The sequence below is a fragment of the Delphinus delphis genome, chromosome 15, assembly GCF_949987515.2.
Source record: "Delphinus delphis chromosome 15, mDelDel1.2, whole genome shotgun sequence".
Lineage (NCBI taxonomy): Eukaryota > Metazoa > Chordata > Mammalia > Artiodactyla > Delphinidae > Delphinus > Delphinus delphis.
The window spans coordinates 8,038,474-8,064,846 of record NC_082697.1 but is presented as its reverse complement, the minus strand read 5'-3'; the positions used below and the strand labels follow the sequence as shown (position 1 = coordinate 8,064,846).

Here is a 26,373-nt window from a genome sequence, read left to right as displayed (position 1 = left end):
TCTCATATTGCTCATAGGTAGTGAGAAATACACACATCCCTTAGCAATTATTTTTGCCAAACTCTAGGATCTCACAGTGTCTAAAGTCAAGAACAAACAGTAAAGGAGAGAGAGAGGGAGGGAGAGATGGAGAGAGGGAGGGAGAGATGGAGAGAGGGCTCTGGATTCCTGTGCAGAGTGGTGGTCTCCTCTTTAAGCTTTGAGGAGCAGAGAAGAAATGGTACTGAAGACCGGTGACAAGCACTAGGGGCTCCTCATAAACTCAGACCCTTTATGAACACTGGATATATCCTTTGGCTCTTCTTAACCATTTTTCTTGTGGTCCTGGAATTCGTAATTGTGGTAACTATTATACTCAGAAGGGAAGAGGGAGGGAGAGAGTGGGAATAAAGAAGTGATGGATGGATGTGTCAAGATGCCAAATAAGCAACTCAGGCAGTTGAACTGTCAGAGTGAATATAAATGAATTGTGGGGATGCTCCATGCCAGGAGAAGGGGAAGCAGTTGACAAAAAAGGAGGAGATGAAGATTCAAAACAAGGAAGGGCTTTTCAAAATGCCAAGAACATCAACTGATCTCCTCTAGTCTTCCCTGCTCTCTGGCGGGAAGACAAGGAGCTAGTGGTAAGTAAGAGTATTACAGTCAGAGAAAAAGTCTTTGAAAAGAATCTTCCCATGGACAGACTTCCAAAAAAGTGCCAATATATTGCTTCAACAAAGGATCCATCCCTTACATCCAGGTATCTAAACTAGACTTCAGTGCATGAAGAGTTACAACAGATACAAACCATAGCTCTTGATATCAGAGAATGGGTAAAGTATTTTTGATAACTTGTAAGAACTAGGACCTCTTAGATGGGGCAACCCATTTCCATGAAGCTCTGCCCCCCGAACTTGAGTGAGTGTATATCCAAGTCCATCATCTGAAGCTTCTATCTCCCTTGCTAAAATGCTCATCTCCTAGGTGGGCACATGACCTACGCTACACTAACAAAAATCAGTCTTGCGACTTTTGCTGAACCTACTAGAACAGAGTTACAAATCTTTGTGCTTGGGTTGGCAAACCAGTAGGAGGTACAACTGGAGCTGGTGGCCTTGGCTGTCACCTTTCAGAGTGCTTGCCTGAGAACTAACATAGGTGAAAGCAGAGCCAAGAGGTCCATGGGAGCATCTGGACACCTGAATCCAGCTGTCCCTGAAGCTGGTTTACAATTACATAGCCAGAGCCAGCAAGTTTTGTTTTTTTTTTTTCACTTATGCCAGTTCAAATTAAGTACATACTCAGTGACTTGCAGGGAATTTCAGGGAATTTGTCAGTACCTATTTCACCTGTTAATTAATAGCAATCAATCCTCTCCTTGAGAAGTGGTCTCTGGGCTCTTCAAATATGTCTAGGAGGCATTTAATATGGGATGGAGGAGGGGAAAGAAAATGAAATGGGAGAAAGTGAGCTCTAAGAAGCTGGATAGAAACAAAAAAATACCCGCCAACACTTTGTTTTCTCAGTAAAAGTGAAGGAAAAAAATCCAAGTGGGCAAAGAGATTCCAGTCATTTGAGACCTTAGATAAGCATTAAAAAACAAATACATTATGTTCTGAAGCATTAACACACACACACACACACACACACACACACACACACACACACACCCAATCTGTGTGAATGAGTAGGAAGAAAACCCATTGGAGTTCCAGGTTTTATATTCTTGCAAAGATGGGGATAATTTACAAGCCTTCCTCACATTATTATGGAAAGAATAAAAAGTTCCTTCTAGATGACTGGAACTAAGCTTTCTGTTCCTATGAAAAATCTTGGGAGAAGCCCATCTGGAATCTGGTTTCAATAAAAAGTTTTCTCTTAAAGCAGACAAACAGATGACATACCAAAGAGATTTTACTTTCCATGAAAAAAATGTGTAAGAGTTTAAGGAAGATAAAAAGAAATCAAGTAAGAATGTAAATGGTAGCTCCCAAATATTTAGGAGAGTTGAAAATTTTGATCTCCTTAATGCAGAAAATATATTTTGTTGTGTGTGTGTGTGTGTGTGTGTGTGTGTGTGTGTGTGTGTGTTTTAAGAAAGTCTTTTTTTTTTAAATTATTTTTTGGCTGCGTTGGGTCTTCGTTGCTGCGCGCGGGCTTTCTCTAGTTGTGGTGAGCAGGGGCCACTCCTCTCTGCGGTGCACAGGCTTCTCACTGTGGTGGCCTCTCTCATTGCAGAGCACAGGCTCTAGGCGTGTGGGCTTCAGTAGTTGAAGCATGCGGGCTCAGGAGTTGTGGCTCGTGGGCTCTAGAGTGCAGGCTCAGTAGTTGCGGCACACGGGCTTAGTTGCTCCGCGGCATGTGGGATCTTCCCGGACCAGGGCTCAAACCCACGTCCCCTGCATTTGCAGGCGGATTCCTAACCACTGCGCCACGAGGGAAGCCCTAAGAAAGCCATTTTATCTAGACATGTGATGGAGATGAATGGCATCTTAGCGTAATTGTTAAGTACTTAGACTGTGGATCAGAGGGACCTGGGTTTAACCTCTAAAATATTAAATATGTGAACTGGACAAGTTACTTTATATCTCTATGCCTCAATTTTCTTATAAAATGGACAAGAAAATAAGGGTCTTCTTCAAAGAGTGAGGATTAAATGAAATACTTCCTACATGGTGCTTAACATAGGCGGGTACGTGGTGGATAGTTAATAACTATTAGTTGTTTTGTTATATTTATATATTATTACTACAATTACTATTTAATTTTCTAAATAGAAGCATAAGGAAAGGAATTATTCCAATGGTTTAACCTCTAAATTTGGGTGCTCTGGAAAGACTTTTAAAATAGTAATTATATGAATTAATTTATCTTCAGAAATCTAAGAACCTGGGCCAGAGAAGTTTCAAGAATGCTTTTTCCAAGCACCAAGTATTCTTAGTTAAAACAAACTGCTTCATCAGATTTCTATCACATATTTAAGACGCACACATACATACACATACAAGGTTTGTGTTACACTGTTCAGAACTTCTGAGTAAGGGCTATCTTTTGTTTTGTTTTTTTCATGTGCCAAAGCTACAATTTTCACTTGGTACAACTGTAATCACAACAGCTAATATTCATGGAATGTTTCCCAGGTGCCAGGCATTATAATAAATGCTGTATGTAACAAGATACATTTTATTTATGTATTATAGCAAATCTATGCTAGATACCATCAGCACTCCCATTTTACAGATGTGGAAACTGTGGCTCTGAGAATAAAGTCACTTTTCTAACATTATTCTGCTCACAAGTGGTGGAGTCAGGATTTAAACACATGTTTGCCTGATTTCAAAGCTCAAATTCCTAACAATGTATTGTAGTAGAAGCAAGAACAGAAGAGCAAAGGAGGAAAGATGAGTGGAACAAAGTCTGGTTAACAGAATTAGTGGATTTTCAAGGAAAAAAAAAAACTCTGCACAAGGCGGAATAAAAGCCTGTGCTTTCTCATATCTGGGCAACACTGGTGTATGATTTTTGTTTATTTGTTTTAAATAAAAATCAGATCATATCATTAATCTGCATAAAACTATCCAAAGAGGGCCTCATCACATTAAAATCAAGTCCAAATACAACAGAGAAGAACAAGCCTGACTCCATATTGGATCTATCGCTTTAGCTCTAACCCTTGCGCTCTGTTGCCTGTGCTTAGTCATGCTGGCTCTGCATCTTTGTATAAAAAAATGCTGCCTAGAAAAAAAAAAAAGTTGCCTAGAGCCTGAAATATACAGGAGAGCCCATCTTCAGATGGGCTCTGACCTTTAAAGGTATAACACTTTTCCATTCATATAGAGATAGAAAGTTGCAGAACAGAAAATAACATTTGTCCTGGTGGAGGCTTATAGGAACATTATAACCAGACCTACATGGACAGCTGCAAGAACAAAGGATTCTGTCACCAAGAAGTTTGCAGCAACCAGCCACACCCCCATTTAGTATAAAAGAAGCCTGAATTCTAACTCGGGGACGATGGTTCTTTGGGACACTAATCCACCATCTTCTTGGTCTACTGGCTTTCCGAATAAAGTCGCTATTCCTTGCCCCAATGCCTCATCTCTCAAATTACTGGTCTGTCGTGCAGCACAAACTTGGACTCAGTAATACAAACTGTACGGTAGACCACACCCACCACAACCTCAGCTCATACTGTGTGCTTCCTCTCACCTCTCAGCTCACCAATTGTAGTCCCACCCGAGGCTCTTCACACCACTTGTCCTTTCCACCTGGGAACGCTTTCCCTAAGATCTTCCATGGCTACCTCGTCATCATTCAGGCCCCAGGTCAGGCCTTCCTAGACCACCCTCTCTAAAGTAACCCCTCCCACTCACCCCATTCACTCCATGGATTTTGCAGAGCATTCATTGGTCTCTGAAACGATCTCATTAATTCATCGTTTACTTGTTTCTTCCCCAGTAGAACGTAAGCCCTGAATGGACAGACTTGGTGTGTTTTGATTACAGCTGCATCCCCAGTGCCCCCAGCAGTGCTTGGCATATAGTAGGATTAACTCAGGGAACACAGTAAGGCAGGGAGAAGAGCCAGGGGCATAGCACATGCTCAGCAGCCATGATTCTAACAACGGCAAAAATAGCAACCCAAGTAATAATGGCGGTGGCAGAGATGGAGTTGTTGGTTTTTTTTAACTTTTATGTATATTTTTTATTGAAGTATAGTTGATTTACATTATATTGGCTTCAGGTATACGACATAATGCTTCAATTTTTTTTTTTTTTTTTGCGGTACGCGGGCCTCTCACTGTTGTGGCCTCTCCCGTTGCGGAGCACAGGCTCCGGACGCGCAGGCTCAGCGGCCATGGCTCACGGGCCCAGCCGCTCCGCGGCATGTGGGATCTTCCCGGACCGGGGCACGAACCCGTGTCCCCTGCATCGGCAGGCGGACTCTCAACCACTGCGCCACCAGGGAAGCCCAATGCTTCAATATTTTTATAGCTTATACTCCATTTAAAGTTATTACAAAACAATGGCTATATTTCCTTGTGCTGTACAATACATGCTTTTGTTTATATATTTTATACAAAGTAGTTTGTATCTCTTAATTCCTTACCCCTATGTTTCCCCTCCCTGCCACTTTCATTTTAAAATGGCTAAACTTATTTTGGACTTCTTTTAAGAATTCATTATCTAAACATTCCTAGTTCTTAAGGTTAAAGAGGAAAACAGAAACTGTCATCATAATTTTATCCACAAATGAAGTGTCCACTTACGATTCCCCACTCAGACATCCCTTCCTACGCGACGCTGTCCCTTCCTATGCGACACTGTCAATATGGTGGTCAGTCAGCATAAAAGCTAAATAAAGAGGAAATACAATGCACACTAATTGTAAAGGGAAATTGCAAATCTTGCAAACGATGGAAGAGTTCATAGTCATATAAAGATCACACACATGGTTATTGTTGGATGGGGATCCGGCAGAGTTAAAGTAGTTCGCCAAAGAAGAAGGAAAAATAGAAGGGAAAGTAGATGATGACACACTAAATTCTTCAAAAGGGGACTGTAGTTGAATATCAAAGGATTACAATAGGCCCTAGGGAAGACCGATGAAGACCTCAAAAAGTTTTGCAAAAATGACCCTTTTGCGGTCAGCCTGCAGGAGTCAAATGACACTTCAAACAACTGTGGCTTTCTGTGTTGTGTAAATGCATTTGTTGTTTTAAAGGTCTTGAAATAAGGATTCACGTGGCAGCTGCTTATGGCTTGGAGGGAGATGTTAGATTTCAAAACTTCACTGAATGATCAGATTTCATGCTCTCCATCTCAATATTAAAAAGCCAGGTTATCTTCTCCAAGAGATTCTAGCATAAATAAAAGAAAGGAACGGGTTTGGGGGGCAGGAGGGAAGAATTCTCAACTGTCAGCTGGATACAATGTGTCTAAACATTTGGTGATGAAAATGCTGGGTTCAAACATTATGTGGGCAGAAGGTAACTCACCCCACGCTCTCCCGGAAGCATCCTCTGAAGTCAGCAGTGACTGTTAGTCACTGTGGGGCAAGACTACACCAGTGACTTAAGGATTTTTCCTCTCCTCTTTACTCACACATTTCCTATCATTCATATGCCTATAAAAGTCTGGAACATACAAAGATAATTTACCTGTAGAACCAGGCTTTGCTCCAACATGAGCAAATATTTCACTCAAAGACACATCAGATGTTTGATTTTTTTCTCAGTTCGATAATAATACACATTTAACATGTGTTTACCTCCCATATGATTAATCTTTCAACCCTTTCCTTTCCCTATCTCTACCTTCTACCCTCACTGCAGTATAATGAACATCTGCAAGCCGGGTGGCTTATCAAACTTTGTTCATGCTCAGACAAATACATACAAGCCTCCCAGACACATGTACATATATCCTGGTTGGTTTTTATAAAAATACGATTATGTTAGATTTTTTTGGTTTGTTTGTTTGTTTTGTTTTTAACATCTTTACTGGAGGATAATTGCTTTATAATGGTGTGTTAGTTTCTGCGGTATCACAAAGTGAATCAGCTATACGTATACATATATCCCCATATCCCCTCCCTCTTGCATTTCCCTCCCACCCTCCTTATCCCACCGCTCTAGGTGGACACAAAGCACCGAGCTGATCTCCCTGTGCTATGCGGCTGCTTCCCCCTAGCTATCTATTTTACATTTGGTGGTGTATATATGTCCATGCCACCCTCTCACTTCGTCCCAGCTTACCCTTTCCCCTCCCTGTGTCCTCAAGTCCATTCTCTATGTCTGCGTCTTTATTCCTGTCGTGCCCCTAGGTTCATCAGAACCTTTTTTTTAAGATTCCATATATATGTGTTAGCATATGGTATTTGGATATTGTTTTTGATTGCTTTTATATATCACTGTTATGGATTGAATGTTTGTGTCTGCCCCCCACCCCCCACCCCAAAGTTCATAAGCTGAATCTTAACCTCCACTGTGATGGTATTAGGAGGTGGGGGCTTTGGGAGGTAATTAGGTCATGAGGGTGGAGCCTTTATGAATGGGATTAGTGCCTTTAGAACGGAGGCACTAAAGAGCTCTTTTGCTTCCTCCACTGTGTGAGGAGACAGTGAAAAGATGGCTGACTGTGAACCAGGAACCTGTCCCTCACCAGACAAAGAATCTGCTGGCACCCTGATTTTGGACTTCTCAGCCTCTAGCATGGTGAAAAATAAATGGTTATTGTTTAAGCCACCCAGTTTATGGTATTTTTGTTAGAGCATTCCAAATGGACTAAGACATCAATAGTTCTCCCTCCCAATCAATATATCCAAATCTATCTTATCTTCTTTTCAATAGCTGCAAAATATTCCTTAATATGGATATACCAAAAGACATGTATGCCATTGCCTAATTAATGAACATTCTGATAGTTTCCAAACCTTTATTTTTCCATTTCCATTATAAACAACATTGGGGAAAACTTCCATATTCAAAAATCCTAAAACAGTACTTTATTTCTATGGAATAGAGGTACAGATGTAGAACTGCTGCACCCAAATTAATGTGCATTTAACTTCTAAAAGAGACACCGCCAGATTACTTCCCCAAAAGAGGCTCTAGAGATTCACATTTCCAGCAGCAACGTGATGAGTGGCTCCCACCCCCAAGGGTAGCAGTGATGCAAAGCAGCAGGAACACTCATCACATATATTTACAATATTAAACAGCTTTTAAATGGAAAAAAAAATCAACAAGAAAATCATATAACATTCTATTAGTGCCCTCAGCTCTTAGGATACAAAGGGTAAGCTTTGGAGATGCTAGGTGGGGGTAGGTTGAATTCAGGCCACAAAGAACACGGCTAAAAAGTGACAGTTATTAGCTTGGGGCCCCAGGGCACTAAGAGTATCTAGCCAGAAAGTCATATGAAACAAGGGGCTAGAGGAGAAGGATGCGGAAAAGAGCCAAATCAAGAAGACATTATAGGGCTTCCCTGGTGGCGCAGTGGTTAAGAACCCGCCTGCCAATGCAGGAGACATGGGTTCAAGCCCTGATCCTGGAAGATCCCACATGCTGCAGAGCAACTAAGCCTGTGCACCACAACTACCGAGCCTGCGCTCTAGAGCCCGTGAGCCACAACTACTGAGCCTGCGTGCTGCAACTACTGAAGCCCACATGCCTAGAGCCCGTGCTCCCAACAAGAGAAGCCACCACAATGAGAAGCCCATGCACTGCAACAAAGAGTAGCCCCCGCTCGCCGAACCAGAGAAAAACCCGCGTGCAGCAACAAAGACCCAACGCGGCCAAATATAAAATAAAATAAAATAAATTTATTAAAAAACAGAAGACATTATATTCTGCAGAGTAGAGATACAAATGATCAATGAGCGCATAAAAAGATGCTCAACATCATCAGTCATTAGGGAAAGGCAATCGAAACCACAATATGTTACCACTTCACACCCACTAGGATGGCCATAATCAAAAAGACAGGCAATGACCAGTGTTGAGGAGAATGTGGAGAAATCGGAACTCCCATACATTCCTGCTGGGATGTAAAATGGTGTAACTGCTTTGCAGTTCCTTAAAAAGTTAGACATCAAGTTGCTACATGACCCAGTAATTCCCTTCCTAGGTACATAACCAAGAGAATGAAAACATATGTTCACGCAAAAACTGGCATACAACTCAAATGTCCATCAGCTGATGCCTGGATAAACAAAATGCGGCATATCCATACAGTGGAGTATTACTTAGCCATACAGAACAATGACGTGCTGCTCCCTGCTACAACATGGGGGAACACTGAAAACATCATGCTAAGTGAAAGAATCCAAACACAAAAAGCCACATATTGTATGATTCTCTTTACATAAAATGTCCGGAATAGGCAAATCCACAGAGACAGAAAGCAGATTAGTGGTTGCCAGGGGCTTGGGGAGGAGAACGAGAGATGAACTGCTCAAGGAACTTCTTTGTGAGGTGATGAAAATGTTCTGGAATCAGGTCGTGGCGATGGTCGCACTACCTCGTGAATACACTAGAAAGCACTACGCTGTACGCTGGAAAAGCGTGAATTTTATGGTGTATGAATTATATCTCAATTTTGAAAATGAAGACATTATATAAACACCAGCACAGCAGGGGATGGCTCAACACGAAACGTGAGCAGGGAGTCCACAGAAAAGACAGAGGGTTGGCTTTTAAGCCAATGAAAAGATGTGCAACCTGATGAGTAGTAAAATGTAAGCAAAATAAAATTGTGAGACTTAGCTCTCCTCCTATCAACTTGGTAAAACGGGAAACATGCAGTAACCGGCAGCGGAGAAAGGATGAGGAAGAATGCCCGCATCTCTTGTGGGAGGAGGCGTAATCTGGCTGTCTCTCTGGAGGATAATTCAGGAATATATATCAATATTTAAAAATTCACAAACTCTGGGAGCTCTGATTTCTACTTCTGGAATGTTACCCTATAAATACAATCGCACAGAGCCACACAAAGACACATGTAACAGATACACATCATCTGCTGGACTATTGCTGTGGTGGCAAAATAGTAAAACACCCTAATGGCTTAGCAATAGGGACCTGGTTAAATAAATGATCATTTGTCCACACAGTGAACTGCTCCACAGGCATTAACATTCTCCAAGACATACGGTAAGTGAAAAACAGCCATGTTCGACGGTCTGTATAGTATGTTCCCGTTCGTTTTTTTAATGGTGTCAAGAGGTAGAGGGGAGGATTTAAAAATATACACACGTGGAATACCTCGGGCCACAAGAAACTGTAAAGAGTTCCGGCCTCTAAGAAAGGAAATTTGGGGATGGAGGTTGGGGAGTGATCAGAATTGGGGATGGGAAGGTGTTCCCTGTCCTATCTTATTATGTAAATTGTTGAGAATGTTTGCTAGGTATAGCCCCCAGGTCACTTAAAAATGTAAAGTAATGAAAAGAAAAAATAAAGGGAAAGGTGAGGTCTAGCAAAGAGAGGTGGGATTTAAAGCCAACTGGAGGAATGTGTGACCTGCTTCCGGTTTGCCTGGGGCTGCCCAGCGGTGATGGCAGGCTCTGCAAGCGACAAGGTGCAGCTCTGACTGGAGGAGTTGCCAGGCCAAGTGGGTCCTGCATCCTGGAGTGAGGGGCATGACCTCTGGGGCACCTCCATATTCCAGAGTCTGACCCTTTGCTCAGCAAACTCAGAAACTCAAACTTTTTAAGTCACCTGGAATCCCTGTACCTCCCAAGGTCATTCTAAAAAGGACTTGTGAATTAACCACAGGCAGCTTCTTGGTTTAAGACAGGACAGCTGCAAAGGGGACGGGTCACAGGCGACCTCCCGCCCACTTGGTCCCTCCCTGTGGGAAACTCACATGGGATCCCATCATCATGGGCAGGATGCCCAGCGAGCCGAGAGGTCAAGCCAGCACGCTGGGAGTTGGCTGTAGGATTTAAATGTTTAATTGTTTCAGGCTGGGATAACCTGATGACAATGATGATGATTTAAAAAGGCTTTGCTGAGAGATGCGCTTTAGGGAGAAAAACTTTACAGAATCAGAGGTTGGCAAATATGAGATCCACTGACAGCTTGGCGCTGGGCCAGCAGAATGTTTAGATGTTTCTGAATTGGGGAATTTCATTTGCAAATCCTAAAATGGGGCTTTCACTGAAATATCCTCTTGTCTGCTGAGGGATTCTCACAGGGCAGCCGGGCCGAGGGCTGACACAGGGAGAGTTTCCAGTTTCCTGCAGCCTCCACATCTCGTGCCAGTTCTCAGCTGCAGTGGTCCTTGCTTCTGGGGGAGTGTCAGAATCTCCAGGAAGGCTTGTGAGAACAGAGGGCCAGCCCCACCCACAGCATTGGATTCTGGAGGTCTGAACTGGGCTGCAGGTCTAACTAGTTTGAGGTGACGGGATGATGCTGGTCCAGGGACCACTCTGAGAATCACTGATACACATCCCAGCTTCTGTACTGACAAATGGAGCCAGACTCCGCTTATGTCTTCCTGCTCTCATTCCCAGAAGTATTTGGTCTTTGAGGTATGTTTGCATATATCAGATCTCACCCACTAATGTGCTGTTTCAATTGTTAAACTTCTAGCAATCTGGAGGGCACCTTACCTTTTATTTGGTCTAAGTGATTTATTATTTTTATTTTTGTTAACTGAAAAGTTGTTGGCAAGCGGGTGTGTTTATTCCATTTCCAGATCTGATGAAAACGCGCCCCGGAGAAATGAGATGATGTGCAGTTGTCACAGGACGATACTGTTTCTCTTCTTGCCGTTTTTTTATGTTTTCCCTTGGTCTCTCCCTGGCTCTCTTGGTCTTCCCTTTAAGAGAGGGACAGGTTCATATCGCTCAAGCTGCAGGAACCGTGTGCATGCTTCTATCTTTAGAGAGGAGTGTGCTGGTTGTCTTCTTGGTCCAGAGAGGCAAAGAGCAGGCTGTGTGTTACTTGACAGCTGCGTGGAAGTTAATGCACCCAGACGGTCTGCGCCCTGGAACGGAAAGCTGTGCCCCCGGCGTCAGCCATGGCAGGGACAAAAATGTTCCCAAACAAATTAAAACAGAGATGCCAATGTTTCACTTTTGAAAAATGTGAATAAGGAATTTTCTATTGGAGTGTGTTTCAAAGGGTTTTCAACGCTGGCAGAACACGAGGAACTTTAAAAATACTTAGCCCAGGGAAACTTGAAAAAAGACATGCCCGGGCCCTACACTCCAGGGCTTCTGATTGTATTATTCCAGGTGAGGCCTGGGTATGAGGATTTAAAAATTCCCCAGCAGATTCTAATGTGCATTCAAGTTTGGGAACCACTATTTTCAGGAGTCTATATAAGTATAATGGCCATCATTTATTGTTCCAGGCACCAAGTAAAGGGGTTTGCAAGCACTATCTCATTTTCTCTACCGTCAGGTCACAAAGTCTCTTGTTTATCCTCACACAGCTGCTGAGAGGTGGGGTGAGGCCTCAGACACAAGTGGTTTGTCCAAAAGCACCTGTCTAACCATTGTACAGGCAGACCCTGGAGATTTGGTTTGGCACCAGATCACAGCAATAAAATAAATATTGCAATAAAGTGAGTCACACAAAGTTTCTGGTTTCTCAGTGCATATCAAAGTTATGTTTACACTATACTGTAGTCTATTAAGTGTGCAGTAGCACTATGTCTAAAAAAAGTGCATACCTTAATTTAAAAATACTCGATTGCTAAAAATGCTAAGCATCATCTGAGCCTTCCGAGAGTCGTACGCTTTTTGCTGGTGGAGGGTCTTTCCTCGAAGTGGATACTGCTGACTGATCAGGGTGATGGTTGCTGAAGGTTGGGAGGCCGTGGCAATGTCTTAAAATAAGACAGCCATGAAGTTTGCCCCTTTCACGAATGATTTCTCTGCAGCATGTGATGCTGTCTGACAGCATTTTACCCACAGTAGACCTTCTTTCAAAATTGGAGCCAATCCTCTCACACCCTGCCGCTGTTTTATCAACTAAGTTCATGTAATATTCTAAATTCTTTGTTGTCATTTCAACAATCTTCAGAGGTTCATCGCCAGGAGTAGATTCCATCTCAAGAAACCATTTTTGGGGCTTCCCTGGTGGCGCAGTGGTTGAGGGTCCGCCTGCCGATGCAGGGGACGCAGTTTCGTGCCCCGGTCCGGGAGGATCCCACATGCCACGGAGCGGCTGGGCCCGTGAGCCATGGCCGCCGAGCCTGCGCGTCCGGAGCCTGTGCTCCCCGGCAGGAGAGGCCACAACAGTGAGAGGCCCGTGTACCACAAAAAAAAAAAAATTCAGTAAATCATGTTGTAAATAGACGTGCTGTCATCCAGGCTTTGCTCTTCCACGTATGGAGCATGGGCAGAGCAGAGTTAGCCCTTAAGGGCCCTAGGATTTTCAGAACTGTAACTGAACACTGGCATCGACTTAATGTCACCAGCTGCATTAATCCCTAACAAGAGTCAGCCTGCCCTTTGAAACTTTGAAGCCGGGCATTGACTTCTCCTCTCTAGCTATGCACGTCCTAAATGGCATCTTCTTCCAATAGAAAGCTGTTTCCTCTACACTGAAAATCTGTTGTTTAGTGTCACCTTCACTAATTATCTTAGCTAGATCTTCTGGATAACTTGCTGCAGCTTCTATATCAGCACTTGCTGCTTCACCCTGTACTTTTCTGTTATGGAGACGGCTTCTTTCCCTAAACCTCATGAACCAACCTCTGCTGGCTTCAAACTTTTCTTCTGCAGTTTCCTCACTTCTTTCAGGCTTCATAGAACTGAAGAGAGTGAAGGCTTTCTCTGGATTAGGGTGTTTTTTTTTTTTGCTCAAGCTAACGTTGTGACTGATTTGACCTTCTATCCAGACCACTAAAACTTTCTCCATGTCAGCAATAAGGCTGTTTTACTTTCTTACCATTCATGTGCTCACTGCAATAGCACTTTTCATTTCCTTCAAGAACTTCTCCTTTGCGTTCACAACTTGGCTAACAATTTGGCACAAGCTTTCGGTTTGTCTTGTCTTTCAACACGCCTTCCTCACTATGCTTATTCATTTCTAGCGTTTGATTTAAAGTGAGAGATGTGTGACTCTTCCTTTCACTTGAACACTTAGAGGCCACCATAGTGTTATTAATTGTCCTAATTTCAACAGTTGGTGTGTCTCAGGGAAAAGGGAGGCCTGAGGACAGGGAGAGAGATGGGGAAACAGCTGGTCGGTGGAGCAGACAGAACACACGACACTTATTGATTAAGCTCACTGTCTTACATGGGCGAGGTTTGCAGCACCCCAAAACAATTACAATAGTAACACCAAAGATCACAGATCACCATAAAGAGTTCGCAGTATTGTGAGAATTACGAAAATGTGATACAGAGACATGCAGTGAGCAAATGCTGTTGGAAAAATGGCCTCCATAGACTGGCTCAACACGGAGTTGCCACAAACCTTCAATTTGCAAAAAATGCAGTATCTGCAAAGCACAATCAAGTGAAGCTCAATAAAACAACACGTGCCTGCATTACACGGCTTCCCTCCTGAAGAAGTTATCTAAAATACAAAGAATAAAAAACATGTACAAGAATGTTTATTGCAACATTGCTCAGAGTAGAGAAAAATAGAAAAAAAAAAGCCCAACACCAGGGTAATGGCTGAATGAATTACAGTACATCCACACCTTAAAATACCTTGTAGCTGTTACAAAACAATGAATTAAAGATGTACCAGTTGAATGGAAGGGATTTGCACACGTCTGTGGAGCTCAAGGATCTGTCCCGGCCTGGGATGGCCGGAACATCTGGGGACTAGCTGAGCATTTCTTTCTTGTCACATGGCTTCTTCATGTGACTAGCTTGGGCTCCCTTCCACCATGGCAGTCTGAGTCGCTCTGACATGGTGGTTAGCTTTCCCCAGAGCTAGTGCTTTGAAAGACAAAGGCAGAGGCTGGAAGGCTTCTTAAGACTTAGGCTTGGAAGTCATGCATCATCCCTTCCACTACATATTATTGGTTCTACAGGGTCATCTCAGATATCAAGGGAGAAGACTACAGGGGTGTGAATACTGGGAAGTCTTGATTATTGGGGGGAGGGGAGGGATGTGCAATTTTGGAGACTGTCTATCACAACAGAGTAACAGGGAGGCTACATGTACCAGACAGAAATTCTCCACTAGAATTTTTTTTTTTTTTCGGTACGCGGGTCTCTCACTGCTGTGGCCTCTCCCGTTGCGGAGCACAGGCTCCGGATGCGCAGGCTCAGTGGCCATGGCTCACGGGCCCAGCCGCTCCGCGGCATGTGGGATCTTCCTGGACCGGGGCACGAACCCACGTCCCCTTCATCGGCAGGCGGACTCTCAACCACTGCGCCACCAGGGAAGCCCTCCACTAGAATTTTTGATGAGAAGAAGCACTAAGAGGTTGAGAAGTATTAGATTTCACAGGGACTTCTGCATACTTCCGAGGACAGAGGAGCCAGGAGCTGTCAGGCCACCTGGCAGAGCGCTTTCAGGATTCTCTGTAACCACTTTAAGTAGAGAGCTGTCGCAGTGCAACCCGGAGGAAGTGCCTGTGTGGGTGGCATGTCTAGCAGGGTTGCAGGGTGGAGGACTGAAGATAAGGAGCTTATTTATTGAGTGAGATATATACAGCAAGATGGTGGAAGGAGAGAGAAAACGGGCGTTCAGGAAATGAGCTAGATCCCTTTAATGACTTTTGAAAGGCCTGAGTAAACATATGTGGCTACTTTCGGTTGCTCAATTGTAATTCTTTGAAATCAAAACACTGGCAGACACTGGGGACTGCCTGTCCAGTGGCCAATCCACTCCAACCCGTTTTCTTTGCTTGCTGCCCAGAGAAGTACCTGACTTCCCAGCATCCCCTGCAGCTAGTGGTGGTCATGTGACCTCACTCTGGCCAATGAGATATAAGTGGATGCCTACTTGAGGCAGGGGCTTCTAGGAAGGACCTTCCTTTCTTTTCTAATAAAAGGAGAAAAAAGAGCAGCAAATCGTGGCTTTTCCCTTCTGGCTTTTGGGCCCCGTCATGTAAGGATGTGATGTGTGGGTCTGTGGCATCTTGTGAGCCGCAGTACATAACTGGCACACTTATCTGGTGTCTTGATAATGCCGTCAAGATGCTGCACCGAGCTTGGAACTGCCAACCCCCAGGCTTCTCGTTATAATTAAAAGTGCTATTTACTTAGGGCTGTATTATTGCAGCAGATACATCAGGATCTACAACTCTCTCTTCAGCCGCATTTTCTTGCTCTGTGCCACCGTTCGTTTGTTCATCAGTCATTTCCAAGCCCTTTGTGTATCTCAGAGCCTGTGTTAACTTTGGGATTATTGCAACAACAAAGGAAATACTCTGTTCTCAGGAATTTTTACTCAAGTGGGCGAAACATTAAAAAAGCTGGCCAATTGTGGGGAGATAGAGGATGCTAAGAGGGCACGTGTGTTTGCTCCCTTCCCAACCAGTGAGGCTGGTCCCACGTCTTTCTCTCTATCAGGTAGCTATGAGTTTTGGCACCGGGTCTCCCATCACACTTTGCCCAGGCATCATGATTGGCATATTCTTTTCCTCCCATTCATCACGTTACAGCATCGGCAGGAGCACTGTTTACTCAAGGATTTTCAATCCAGTGAAATGATTCCAATTCTTCTTTTAAAAAAAGCAAAATCAGGCAATTCTTTTTAGAAAAAAATCAACTAGGAACAAAAAAAGGAAAGATTAATTTTTTAGAAACTTCTTACCCAGGTGAAACAGAGACGGTCCTCTGTTTCTGAAAAATGGCGTTTTCTGGCAGATAAATCATGCCTTAGTCTCCACCATTCATCAGCAGTGAGAACTGAACAATTTTTTTAAAAGGGGGAACTAATGTGATAATTTTCATAGAAGGAATCAAAGAAGGAGAAAAATGAGGCATTTTTATTTCCCTAAAAACGGGTGAGGTTTTAGGCATAAATACACAGGTGGGAAAGTCTGGGCAGGTGATACAACAGGGGAAAGGCCAATGATAAGGGCTACTCTGCTTGTAGATTTCCCTGTCTTTTTATTTCGTCACATTTACCCTGTGCCAGCCACTGTTCTTGGAGCCACCCTACACAGTTAATATTATTATTCTTCCCATTTTCGAGATGAGTCTCTGAGAGTACACATTTCTTGCCAAGGTTACAAAGCTAGTGAGCGGCAGAGCCAGGACCTGGTCTGTGAGCCTCGGAAGCTTCAGTGTGCTCATATCAGTTTCCTTTTGCTGCTGTAACAAATTACCATAATTTTTGTGCCTTAAAACAACACAAAATATCTTACAGTTCTAAAGGTCAGACATCAAAAATGGGTCAACTCCTGGAAGCTTGAGGGGAGAATCTGCTTCCTTGCTCTGAAATCGAGCAGGACCCTACAGGACCTTCTAGGGGACAGACCTCTGTGTCCCCCGCCTCTTGTTTACAGAAAACCTTTAGCCTCCTAGGCCTTCCCCAAGTTCCCAAGAGCAAATTTAATCACAGAAATGAGAAAATGCAGAAACAAAGGAAAACAGTCAAGCAAGACAAAAGAATTATAGTTTAGCCACAAAACAAAGTCCAGACCTTTAGTTCCTCTTCAAGGGCTACAGATAATATCCTGAGCCATATCCTTGAGTTGGTTTGCAGATACTAAAAACCCCACAGGTGGAGGAAGTTAACTACATGATGACCACCAGCACGGAGACCCCAGATCAGTTAGAACCAGAAGGTTGATGACTGAAATTTCTGAAATACCTCCCAGTTACCTCACCACCAACCAATCAGAAGAACGTCCACGAGCTGATCAGGCAGCCTGCAACCCTCTCCCTCAGCTTGCTTTTAAAAACCCTTCCCCAGAAGCCAGGGGAGAGTTCAAGTCTTTTGAGCCTAAGCTGCCCATTCTCCATGCTGGGTGCCTTGCAATAAACACTGTACTTTCCTTCACCACAATCCAGTGTCAGTATATTGGCTTTGCTGTGCATGGGGCAAGTGGACCCAAGTTTGGTTTGGTAATCCACATTCCTTGCCTCATGGCCCATTCCTCCATATTCAAGGCCAGCAATGGAGCATCTTGAAGTCTCTCTCTCTGTGACATCCACTCCAACATTACATCTCTTTCTCTGACTCTGACCCTCCTGCCTCCTGTTACCATGGCTGTTAGTCTTGAGCTCTAACCCTCCGCCTTGCTTGAGGGGATATAAGCTGCAGAGAAGTGTTATCGTATTTTACAGGAGACCACCAGAAGAGAAAAACAAGAGCCCACCAGAACTGGTTCGAATCAGCAAGGGCCAAGATGGCAGAAGCCCCAACCTCCAGCAGACCGTGAACTTCATTATATGCTCACTGTAATACATTAGCAGCTAAATGACACCCGCCAGCACCGTGACTGTTGACAGTTGCCATGGCAACAGCCGGAGGAGGGCATACAAGGACTGAAAAGGGGTGTTGTTCCAGTACTGAGCATACCACACCCCTATTCTCAGAGAAGTCTTGTACATTTCTCCCTCTCTTTATTCAATTCCCTCCCTTTTGCCTCGACCCTCCTATATATACGGTGTCTCAGACCAAGGCGGGTTGAGAAGTTGATTTTCGAACTAAGTCCCCGCTTCTCCATTCTCTGGCCATGGAATAAAGCTTGTGCTGTTTCAGCCTCAGCGTCAGTTTCGTCATTGGCTGTGCGAATCCGAACAGGAAAAGCACCTTCCCCACCAAGGCAGGGGGGCTTCAGCCTGGCTAGGGCCTAAGTGGTGATCCATACGACCAATCTGGCAACACTGCCTCTTATAAGGACCCTGTGGTTACACTAGGCCCGCCTGGATAATCCAGGATCAGCTCCCCATCTCAAGATCCTTAATTTAATTACCTCTGCAAAACCTGCTTTTGACAAGCAAGGTAACATATTCACAGGTTCAGGAGATTCAGATGTGGCCATCTGGCCTCCTTTTCTTGGCAGGATAGTTTTGAGATCCCTCACGGTGCTGTATTTGGTGGTAGCTCATTCCTATTTTTGCTGAGGACTGTGTGTGTCTGCCCTAACTGATGCGACCACTCTACCAATGAACATTTTGCTCTGCTGGAAGTACTTCCCCAGCTACTCTGGAATTCAAATCAACATGTACTGGAAAAAGAAAGGGAGAAACCGAATATATGAATTTAAACAATCACGTTTTGGTAGAGCAAACACGTTAGCCTCTAACCCGAAGTTGCAAGACAACGTGTTGCTCTCTGTGGCACTGCAGGTAAATCACGCTGTGCGAGGCTTTGGCATCATTACCAGCTTTCTCTGACACACGACTTTCAAATGGCATCTGAAATTGGCAAATTAAGCTAGAAATATAATGTGGCAATAGAAATGAGACATTTTGATTTTCTAAGATACTGTTATTGAAGATGAATTATAATGCTAAGCTTTGGAGAGAAAGCCCTCATTCACATGAGCTGTACTAATTAATGTTTGTTTGATATCACAATCCCCTGGTCTCTTGCCCTTCCCAAGAAAAAATACTGTGCGAAATAAATTTATTTCTATGAAGAAACAGAATGTAACTTCATGAATCACTTTAAAAGAGGTGTTTTGCCTGATTGCTCTCTCCCACAGTGTCTCTGGAAGACAAATAAGTAAAACATTGAAAAAGAATAAGGGATGTAGGAAAAGCAAATTTTAAGGTCAGATTTTAAATTTCTAAGTGCTATGCTAGACAGGGCTAATACAGTTAACTTCAAACTGTAATGACAGCCTTTATTAACATTAAATCCAACACAGAAAAATAAACTTTCCTCACATGTTGACCACGTGCCAGGCACTCTTCCAAATATTGTAGGTCTATCAACTCCTTTAAGCTTCCCAGTGATCTTCAAAGCTCTGGCCTACTGCTATTATGATTCCCATTTTACAGATGTGAGAACAGAGAGGCTGAGCAACTTGCCTAAGGTCACACAGCAGAGCCACAAATTGAATTTAGGATCTTGACTCCCTAGGCTGTGTGCTCAGCCACTGTGCCATCACTGCTTCTCAATAAGTCTTCACAGAAAACATTCCCGCATGGCAATGAACAGTTTTAATTATAACAGGAAAAAGTATAGATGGAAAGAAGGAAAACAGTCACCCAGCATCCCACTTAGCTATTTTTCTGGTGACTTTTCTCTACGTGCATACATATGTGCAAACAGCAAGAGAGATGAACACAAATGTGCATCAAAAGACCCAGTCAGAAAATTCTGTCCAAAGGACAAAAAAAGTCACCCAGAATCCCACTTTCATACCCCTTTAAAAACTGCATCGAAAACTATAATAACCTAGGGGAAAGAGCATGAGGATGATAAGCTGCCTTCCTCATTAAATGAGATAATCATTCCAAAGTGAGTTGCAGAGACCTGGGTTGTCAGTGAACGTAGGCAGAGTTTTTGACTTCAGAGGATTAACTTAAACCCTTTACAGATTCTCAAGCCGGTGCTGATGCAAGGCTGCAGAGTATGAGAGCTACGTGCAACCAACCTACGACTCACTCAAACCAGATTCTCTTTTCCCTTGTGTGTAGGTATCCACACAGCAATACACTGTCCCAGACTGTTACCCTATATTTCTGTTACTTATTTTCCTCTTTCCAGGAAGACTGCCTCTTCTATAAAAATAAATGTTGGGAGCAGGGAGGAAAGGAGGGAAGGAGGGAGAAAAAAAGGGAGGGAGGGGCAGAGAAAGAGAGAGACAGAAAGAGAGAGAAAGACTTTTTCAATTTTCAAGTTTGTTCCTATGCCCTTCCTACACACTCCTTGCCCTTGTGCCCCATATTAAATAGGGGCATAAAAACAACAACAACAGTAATAATACAGATAAAATGATGATAAAGAAAACCATTTCTGTAGGGCATATTATATTCTCAGTGCCTCTCAATTTTTTGAGAACACCTACAGTTTGCAAATTATAAAAACAATATGATTCTCATTTCAAAGTCTGTGCATCTCAACAGCCAGCTTTACACTGTTCTCATCAAAGGCCGCTGCTGTCAGTACAATCCATTCTGTGCACATCAAAGTAGAAGCTTGACTCACAAGGTTGAAAGGCAGGAAGAGACTTGTGACATGATCTCATCCTGTGGTTGCCAATCCTGGCTATGCGTCAGAATCTTCTAGAAAGCTTTCAACAGTTCAGATCCCCAGGCCTCAACCTTAGGGTAGTCTAGACAGAGGCTATGGGCTGGGACCTGGGCATCTAAGTTTTTAACAAGCAACCTGGGGGTATAATGTATTAAGAAATACAGGACTCCCCTGGATGTCCAGTGGTTAAGACTCTACGCTTCCACTGCAGGGGGCATGGGTTTGATCCCTAGTCGAGGAACTAAGATCCCACAAGCAGTGCAGCGTGGCCAAAAAATAAATTAAAAAATAAATCTATATTTGGCCTTCATCTCTGTTCCTGGCACAGAGCTCCTAAAACTTAACTTTAAGAGCCATGAAGAAGACTTTTATCATTCATAACAAGCCAGCCCCTTTTAACCACATCTGAGTTTATGTTATTGAGGTGACTTTGGAAAAGCCCCTAAGGATGGGGGCCCCGGTTGCCAGGGGAACAAGTCATGTGATTAGAGGCCTGGGACTTTCAGCCTCACCGCCCCCCATCTCCAGGGAGGGGAGAGTAGCTGGATATTGAGTTCCACCATCAATGGTCAATGATTTAATCACGCATGCCTACATAATAAAGCCTCCACAAATGTCCCTAAAGAACAGGGTTCAGAGAGCTTCTGGGTTGGTGACCACGGGGAGGTGCTGGGAGGGTGGCTTGTCCAGAGAGGACATGGAAGATCCACTGCCCCATCCACTGCCCCCAGGATTCCCTCCCCCATACCTTCCCCTACGCATCTCTTCCATCTGGCCATTGCTGAGTTGCATCCTCTTATAATGAACGGGTAATCTAATAAGTACGTTGTTTTCCTGTGTTCTGTGAGCAATTCTAGCAAATGACTGAATCTGAGGAGGAGATCGTGAGAACCTCTGATTTGTAGCCAAGTAGGAACAGAAGTTGTGGGTGACCTGGGGACTCCCCACTTGCCATTGGCAACTGAAGTGGGAGGTAGTCTTGTGGGAGTGAGCCCTTTACCTGTGGGAGCTGCTGCTAACTCTGGGTTGATGGTGTCAGAACCGAACTGAATTGTGGGACACCCAGCTGGTGTCACAGAATCACTTGTATGGAAAACCCACACATCTGGTGTCAGATGTGGTGTGGGTAGCAGAGCATAGCGAGGGGAAACAGAGAGCAGTTATTTTTCTTACACTAGGAAATTCTAAAGCCGCTGGAACCAATGCTATGATTCATCTCATTGTTCAGGAAATGAAGCTGAAGCCCAGAAACTTACATGTAAAGGACAGCAACCATAAGCCTCATATAATCATGATAGCTAATACATACATAGCACTCACTATGTGCCAGGCACTGAAAGATACACTTGTATTATATCTGATATCTGTGTTGTAGGTACTGTTATTATCCCACTTCACAGACAAGGAGGCTGAGGTTCAGAGAGGTTAATTAACTGGCTCAAGGTCACACAGCTGGTAGGTGGCAAAACCAGCAGTCTGATTCCAGAGTTCATACCCTCAACCACTGGGCTATACTGCCTCATATAATTTATAGATATTCCTCACATCGTAGGACTCAGTCATTTTTGATGCTTTGAAGTTATAGCCTTATACTCCAGAATGAAATCAAATTGGTAAGTTACATTGTCCAGTTTTAATACTGCCCTCTGTCGTCTTCTATATTTTACTTGTTTCTTTGGAATTCCTAAGTGCTGGGTAATATGTAAAATGCTTGGTGAATGATCTCCTTGAGTCCTCTCAGCAATTCTGTGAGCTAGGTGTTCTTATCCCCACTTTACAGATGAGAAAACCGAGGCTTAGAAAGCCAAACGACTTGCTCCAGGTCACACAGCTAGTAAGTTGCAGGACAGGGATTTTCACTTTGGTCTGTCGGACTCTGAAGAGGCCAGACTCTTAGTGTTTCTACTGTATTGCTTTTAATTCATTGCTGTAAAGCCTCGGCCTCTTCCAGGCATCATACATACTCAAGAGAGATGAGTACTGTTAAGAGTTGAATTGCCGAGGAGCTTCCCTGGTGGCGCAGTGGTTGAGAATCCGCCTGCCAATGCAGGAGACACGGGTTTGAGCCCTGGTCCGGGTGGATCCCACATGCCATGAAGCAACTGGGCCCGTGTGCCACAACTGCTGAGCCTGCGCTCTGGAGCCCACGGGCCACAACTGCTGAGGCCCGTGAGCCTAGAGCCCGTGCTCTGCAACGGGAGAGGCCGCCGTGGTGAGAGGACTGCACACCACTGCCAAGAGTGGCCCCCACTCGCCTCAACTAGAGAAAAGCCCATGTGCAGCAACGAGGACCCAATGCAGCCAAAAATAAATTAAAATAAATAAATAATTAATTAACAACAACAAAAAAGAGTTGAATTGCCAAGGAGATGAAGTCCTAGCCCCCAGTTCCTATGACCTCATTTGGAAAGAGGGTCTTTACAGAGGACCAAGTTAAGATGAGGCCAGTGGGGGTGTGCCCAATCCCACAGGGCTGTGTCCTCATAAAAGGGGGAGGTTTGGACACAGAGCGGAGAAGGAAGATGCTATGAAGACACAGGGAGAGCACCACGTAGAAGCCAAGGAGTGCTTGAGGCCACCAGGAACCAGGGCACAGGCAGGGGAACAGATTCTTCCGCAAAATCTCAGAAGGCACCAACCCTGCCCACACCTTGATTTCCAACTTCTGGCCCCAACACGGTGAGACAATACATTTCTGTTGCTTAAGCCACCTGATTCGTGACACTGTGTTTGCAGCCCCAGGAACTAATACAAGTGTCTTCCACGTGAGTCTGTGGCTTCAACTCTTCCATCTTGTTTCACCATCAACAGGGATCAGCAGACCCTTCACCATCCCCCCAACCCCCAGGAGGAGCAGTCCCCACATGACACTGACCTTCATGGTAGAGTTGAACAGAGTGGGTGGATACCATCACCGGCATCCCATTTTGACCACACTTGTCGCCAGATGCCACCTGGAACAGAACATGTGGCAGTATTAGCCGAGTCTTTGGGGAAAGTCGGAAAAACTCAAGGCCGCAAGGGTGCCTCACAAAATTCAAGTCTGCATTTCTAGGAACTACCCCGTTTTCTATCACGCCTCAGAGAAACTCTATAACCCGCTGCAAGGACTGGACTCCTGTGTTGATAAGAGCTTTGAATGGTCTCTACCTCCTTTCAATGAGCCCCACAGCACGAGCAGGACAGACACCCTCGTACAGATGGGACACACAGGCAAACTGGGGTGCTGGTGTGACCAGGGAAGGGACAAGAACTTGACATGCTGTGAGGTTAACCACACTCCAGGGTCCTGCACACAAGCACAGGCGTCTCTCGTCAAATACAGGAAGTTCGTTGTTGCTATTTTTCTGCTCCGCGTCCACTCCTTCCCCTGCACTGTTACAACCCCCTTCCGATTTTAGACCACTGCCCTGAATTTTTTTCTCTTCTGTTATTTACTGTAGACATTTAAAAAGATTATACATATATATGTATGCACAGATGTACACATATATACACACGCACATATACACATACTCTCACATGGAAAGGAGAAAAGGTTGCAAAAAAGAATGTATGTTATATAATGTCATTTTAGTAATAAAATAAATTATACCTCTAATAGTTGGCATTAACTGAATATTGATTATATGCTAAGTACTTTGCATATCGTGTCTTATTTTGCCAATACTATTAGTAGTATAATATATGTTAATAAGTGAAGAGAGAAAAAAACCTAAAAGACTAAATACTCACCTCCTGATGATGGGAAACTACTGGGGAGATGTGAAAGATGTTTCTTTTCTTTATATTTTTGTAACAGTTTTGCTTAAAAGAAACCTGTGTTGGGAGTTCCCTGGCAGTCCAGTGGTTAGGACTCGGTGCTTTCACTGCCAGGGCCCAGGTTCAATCCCTGGTCGGGGAATTAAGATCCCCCAAGCCACATGGTGTGGCCAAAAATAAATAAATAAAAATAAAAGAAGCCTGTGTTCCTGAATTTATCATTAACCCCACCAAGAAATCATAAAATTGAAATATCAAACTCATGAGATCATTTGGGTCTGAGGTCATAACAGGCATCCCTGGGGTAATACTTGGTGTGCAAATTGATTTACTTGGCTCACAGAAGTTTTGTTTGTTTGTTTTTTTTAAGTATTTTGGAATCAGTTGCCAATATTTAAAAAATCAGGAGGTTGCATTAACACCATTTTCCAGCTTCACATGAAAAATAAGTCTCTGGGAACGTGCTGAGGGTGAAGTTGGTCAGAACCAGCTGTCTGCAAACGGGCTTCACCCTCCCGCTTTGCTCATTTTTGTCACTGCCTGGTCCTGGAGGCCAGAGGCTCCCAGACTCGGAATCATTTGGGGATCTTGGGAAACTACTGATGGCAGGGCCCCTACCCGGAGGTTGTGTTTTAGTTGGTCTCAGGTGGTGCTGGGCATCGGGCGTTTTCACCATTTCCCAGGGATTCTAATACGTGGTCAGGTGTGAGAACCTTCTCTGACTGCAGCCTTCTGTTCTGAGCAGGAATTCCCTCTATGCTGTGATCAATATCAGTTCGTAGGTATTACCTCCTCCTACAATGATCTCCATGTCTAACTGGGCTCTAGATCTTAAACTGAGTTGATTGCAGAAGCACTGGTGGTGGACATGTAGCTTCTCTGCTGCCTGCTTGTAGATCTAAGGTCTAAGGAGAAGCATTTGGGTGTCCCTGGCCTCAGCCCTCCAGAGCAATCTTCTAAAGGAGGGATTCACAAACAAGAAGTTCTACCCGTCGGCTGAACACGCAACAGCTGAGGAGCCTTGAAAATCCAGGTGCCGCCCTGGTTCCCACACACAGATTCTGATTTCATTGGTCTAGGGTACAATTCCAGCCTCACGATTTATGTTTAAGTTTCCCAGATGATTCTAATGTCCAGCCACGGCTGCAAACTGCTGATCAAAAACTGGGGTTCTCATCCTCAGCACTGCTGATACTTCGGGCTGGATCATTCTCTGCTGTGGGGCCGTCCTGTGCATTGCAGGGTGTCTAGTAGCATCCCTGGCTCTACCCACTAGATGCCAGTAGCACTACCCGAGTTGTGACAACCAAGAAACATCTCCAAACACTGCCAAGTGTCCCCTGGTGGGGAGGCAAAATCACCCACAGCTGAGAACCCCTGGTCTAAACCCACCTGGGAACAGAGATCAGATTGGCCCCAGGGGAACCAATCACCATGGAGACAGGTTTCATAGGCTCCCAGCCCTGCAATTTCTGACTCAGCAGGCCTTGAGCGGGGCCTAAGGGCCTGCACTCTTAACAAGCTCCTTGATGGGTTCTGGAGGTTTGAATACAACCGAACAACCCCTGGGAAAAGCAGCATCAACCACGCCTCTGTGATGAGCCCTGGGCAGGCTGTTTATTCTGCCGTTACCCCCAACTCTCCCAACTAGTAGCTAATGACCCAGTGACCATAACTACACCACCTTGTGAGTGTCCGCTTCCGAGTCGTTCTCTTGGTCCTCGACTCTTTGGGGAACACTCATTTGGTTACCCATTGTTCCTGCAACAGAGAAAAAGAGAGACACAGAGAAAAATGAAAACCCAAGACCAGCAGAAGTCTCACTCCTGCCTATAAAACTAAGGTGCAGAGACTGCCAAGGTATTGTGGGTATATTATCACAAGCCCCAGGTAGACCAATTGCTTGTGTTTATTTTGGGGAATGAGGGGAGATTTTGGGCTCATAAATTCAACAGAATTGAAGTCAAATGCAGCCCCAGTTTTCAATTACATTTCTTTGCTGGGAGAATATTATCATCTCAAAAAGGATATTCCGTGTAGATAACATTTTC

General features: G+C 44.2%; 1 protein-coding gene across 4 annotated transcripts in view; it reads right to left on the bottom strand.

Moving 5' to 3' along the window:
- Nucleotides 1-26,078, bottom strand: part of BCAS1 (brain enriched myelin associated protein 1) — a 95,344-nt gene extending 69,266 nt beyond the window's left edge. For 2 of the 4 annotated variants that reach the window (XM_060033385.1, XM_060033388.1), the window contains exons 1-3: nt 26,007-26,078; nt 24,860-24,868; nt 23,436-23,496 (exon numbers count right to left, since the gene is read on the bottom strand). In XM_060033385.1, coding sequence (XP_059889368.1) covers nt 23,436-23,496; nt 24,860-24,868; nt 26,007-26,078 — 142 coding nt within the window. Of the gene's footprint in view, nt 1-23,435; nt 23,515-24,859; nt 24,869-26,006 lie in introns of all 4 variants that reach the window. The other 2 variants (XM_060033383.1, XM_060033386.1) reach the window with 1 other exon arrangement.
- Nucleotides 26,079-26,373: the final 295 nt, after the last annotated feature.